At 34.2% G+C, this 4,243-nt stretch overlaps 1 protein-coding gene across 1 annotated transcript; it reads right to left on the bottom strand.

Annotated features, from left to right (window-relative positions):
- Positions 1-317: 317 nt before the first annotated feature.
- Positions 318-3,874, bottom strand: LOC107078212 (uncharacterized protein C9orf152). Its single transcript, XM_015354112.2, has 3 exons — positions 3,821-3,874; positions 3,414-3,591; positions 318-1,821 (listed from the first exon to the last, which is right to left on the bottom strand). The coding sequence occupies exons 2-3, from the start codon at positions 3,496-3,498 to the stop codon at positions 1,283-1,285; spliced, it is 624 nt and encodes a 207-aa protein (XP_015209598.1). The 5' UTR covers positions 3,499-3,591; positions 3,821-3,874; the 3' UTR covers positions 318-1,282.
- Positions 3,875-4,243: the final 369 nt, after the last annotated feature.

Here is a 4,243-nt window from a genome sequence, read left to right as displayed (position 1 = left end):
TCCTCCGTTTATAAACTGATGCCTAAATAGCTTCTTTTACTTTATTACACTTTCTTGGGGTTTTTCTTTTTAAAAATGAGATTCCCCTCATTCTTTAGGTGACTAAGGCTATAAATAAAATGAATGAAGTAATCAAAATACATTTAAATAACAAAAGTTAATGCAGATGTTACTGTTGAAATTATGTTTTGTGATGCCTGCTAGTATGTCAGTTTTATTTTGACAGCTGCCGTATATCATGTCTCATCAACAGATCCAAGTCAAATACTGTGTGATGTGGGCTAGATGGAAATTGGGCTTTATACTGTATACATAAAGAGATTACACTTTCTTTTATTTCAACACCTGTATGAGACAGTTAAAAACACTTCTCTTCTCAACCCAACCCCACCACAGTCATGCTATAACTGTGCAGAGCCAAGGTCAAATTTACACAACATTATAATGAAATGGATCAGTTTGTGTACCCTGAGAAATGTACAGAAGCATTTTAAGAAAATAAGAAATTTTACAAAGCAGAGGAAACTATTCGGTTCAGCTAACTTTTTTGGTTGCTAGTAGTAATTGATTGGAGGAGTTCATTTAACCTGGAAACAAAATCAAGATACAGGCATCAAAAATGTGTCTGGGTAATGCATTCCAGACTCTCACAACTCTTTTTTTTTTGGTAAAATGTACCTCTAGTTTTCAATTTTAAATTCACTTCTCTGTAGTTTGCACTTATGTCTCTTGAACCAAACTTCCTGACATGCTCCTTTTCGCATACTGTGTAACATTAACATACATTAGCTAACCATATCAACATATTTAGGCACATGGGTATATTCTGAACAAGTCTGAGCTCACTGTGAATACAAAAATATAATAGTATGCCCCTGAAAATAAAATACCTAAGAGATACATTCACAACAGAATGAATAACAATTTAAACCAACCTAACATATTATACTTATCACACAACATTTAAAGAACTGATTGAGAGTATTTCACACTGAACAAAACATCCAAATTTGTTTTCAGCTTTAGAAATTAAGTGTTTCTAACATTGTTTAGTTTCACCCTGTGCTCAATATGTCTACATCACATGGTGAAATGCACAGATCTAATGTGTTCATGAAACTCTTTGTTCCAATACTTATGACCTTTGCACCATACAATAGTACAACTACATTTTTCTCACAAAACTAAAAGTTTACTGACAAGAATCTCGAATCTTGGAGCCATCTACCAGTTGCTCAGTTTGTTCCTTCACAAATACGGTAGGCAAAAATATCAACGGTCATTAATATGAAGCGTAAAGTCCAAGTTTCCTTGCTGCTTCAGATTTCTTTGGGCATTTCTTTTGGGGAAAGGGGTAGTACTTCATCTGAGAAGAGGGTCTTGAAAATTTGTTGTCAGGCAGGCTCAGTTGTCTCGACATGATTGCTGGGGCCGAGAACTTCCTCTGTGTTGAGATTGTATACTCTCCTGTTTCACTGCTCCCAGGCATGCTTGGCCCATGTGATTTTTCTAATTTCAAAGGATCTGCAGATCGTTCTTCCATAGGCTCAGGGCATGTCAAAGAAGCACTTTTATTTAATAAGCAATTTCCTGTTTGACTAGATAGCTCTCTGGTGGCTGTCGCTGTGTTTGTATCAGATGTTCTGCTTGAGTTGTTTGCCATGCGATGTATGCTTAAGTGAGTGTGCCATGGGGTTTTATAGTCTTCAAAGTCACCAACAAAATCATACGCCATCTGCTTCTCAAAGGATTTTGAATTTCTTACTTCCTGATTTATGGGCACCACGTTGACTAAGGAGTGTCCATTTACGTCTTTATTTCCTGTTGTTGAGGGTATAAGAAACACAGATCATTATCTCTCAAATGAAAGCAAATCAAACAATTATTATAAAACACAATCTGGAAAACATAAACGTTATGAAATCCATATTTTTAGTAAGCAGAGTTTAGAAAATAACTTGAAATGAAAGAAAGCCTCGATCATGAGTCAACAGACCATTAATAATTATCAGACTTAACTAAATAATTAAAGCAAGATACAAAGAAACTATATGACTGCCAGTGTAATTCTAATTAGTGAGATTACAGAACTAATGTACTGTTATTTGTGGGAAAATTAGCAGAATAAATAAAACATTGACTACAGACTTGTCCAAGAAACCCTTATCATTTCTACTACCTCTGCTTTCACCAGTCCATTAAGGGAAATAAGGATTTAACAGGTGTAGCATTTTTTTTACATCAAGATACAAAAATGATATCAGATCTACATACATTTCAGAGTTTTTTCCATTTTGATAATTCTAATCTCAGGTATAGACACTACATGGATTATAATAGTATAGTATAACGCTATTACACTAATAGTATGAGCAAATTTAAGCACCTTTAGTTAAAAATTATTTAACTAGCAAGAATAGTTAGTGAAGCTTTGACAATTGTAAAAGATTATTGTTGTTTCTGATGTGACTGTTTACATTGATGGAATTCCACCAAAAATCTTATGACATTTTAATAAAATACGTCTATACAAATATAGCATTTGAACGCAAAACAGATCAGTACATGTACTCAGTGGACCATTAATTTATTTTCTTCATTTACTGACAAATTCATGTGGAACTCAAACTTCTAGAACACAATATAAAATACATACTCTAACATCATTACAGCTATTCAATAACAGTTGCGCACTGTTAGAGAAAAGCTTAAACTGATTAAGTGTACAAAACAGAAAATTATCAAAGCTTTTACGATAGCCTAGAAAAGAACTTAAATTTGGCTAAACCGGTTTTTGTCTGGAAAAAAAAACCAAAACGGTTTTACCTGTTTACGGCTAAGTAACCTATAAAAAGGTATGTGAATAACATTCTACTGAACATCGTTCTTCGTAACGGCATCATATAAAGATACAAAAATGTAATTTATAGACTTGGAAAGGACACGCATAATATTCATATGACGTAAACTGATTTGTTCGAAAGCAAGAAAGCTATTTTACTATAAACGAAATATGTTTTAAAATATTGGCGTTCATTATAAATAGTGCGAATATAATTAGAGAACATAAGTTTAAAAAATATAATTTAAGTCTGCAGTGCTTAATCAACAAAATCTATATTGTATCTAATTGACACTACAATTTAAAGCATTGACTTTCGATTTAAAGCGCATTTTGTCACACTGGGTTTATAAAACTTTATTGCTCAATGCAAAGAATGGAGCTGTACAGTGTTCGAGATCAAAGTTGCATACTTTAAGAATAGTTGCAGACTCATATTTAAAAATATATGTAATAAAAGCAGCGTGCTTTTCTTATTCACACTACTGAGAAATATTTTACTCATGTTTGATTTGTCCAAGATGGCGAGCTTATAGGTAAATGCGAAACCAAAGCCATTATTAATGCATACCTTTTTTAAACAGAAGAATGTTGGTCTGTAATTGTTGTTTTTTTTTATTCCAATGGTACTGTTCTTTCAGAAGCGCTATGTCCATCTCTGTTGGTCCCGGAACGACTTCTGCTTCGTCTTCTTCAGAAGAATGACTCACACCACCTGCTTCGCGTCCAAATTTACGCACCTGAATCGTCTGGTCCGATAAAGACGTCAAAGTTATATGGCAGCAAGATAACATTTTGCTCATTTGTTTGCATTTGTACAACAGTCGTTTTTCTTTTGTTTTCTTTTCAAAACAAAGTAGTTTCATCTATGGCACTTAATAACTTCACGTCAAAATAGCACAAATGATGCGAATTGTTAAATAAAAACACACTGTGCTGGAATACTAGCGCTGTGCAAATACTTAGAACACTTGCAACCTGCTTTTCGTAGATGAGCTGAGGGGGAACATGTGATGCACTGCTCGAGTGATATGTAAATAAACAGGCTACATTGAAGCTTCACTGACAAAGACAAGGTGTGGTGTGGTGAGGCAATACACAAAGCTTTACTTTTAATTGGAGATGTAACTCCACAAACTGGGAGGAAAGGTATTGCGGGAGGGTTAAAGATGTTAGTTAATTAGGGCTGACTTGATCAGCTTTTTTATTTTGAAAAAAAAAACACAACAACAACAACTCATCACACATCTGTCAGAAGAGCTGTTCTAAGTCTAAAGAATTGCCTGAACATTTGTGCTCACAGCTCACCTGTTTTGCATGGTTTGATTTGTTTACACCCTTTTCTTGGTAGAAACATTTGGCACAATTTTCAGTATGACAGTCAATTAAATGGCAGGTGCA

The sequence above is a fragment of the Lepisosteus oculatus genome, chromosome 6 (genome assembly GCF_040954835.1).
Source record: "Lepisosteus oculatus isolate fLepOcu1 chromosome 6, fLepOcu1.hap2, whole genome shotgun sequence".
In the NCBI taxonomy this organism is placed as follows: Eukaryota; Metazoa; Chordata; class Actinopteri; order Semionotiformes; family Lepisosteidae; genus Lepisosteus; species Lepisosteus oculatus.
Note: the sequence above shows the minus strand (reverse complement) of the source record. Positions and strands in the feature narration are given on the sequence as shown.

Coding starts and splice junctions, on each gene's coding strand:
- LOC107078212 (XM_015354112.2), bottom strand. CDS start 3,498: ATGGACATAGCGCTTCTGAAAGAACAGTACCATTGGAATAAAAAAAAA. Junction 1,822..3,413: donor CATTCTTCTGTTTAAAAAAG/GTATGCATTAAT, acceptor CCTCAACAACAG/GAAATAAAGACGTAAATGGA.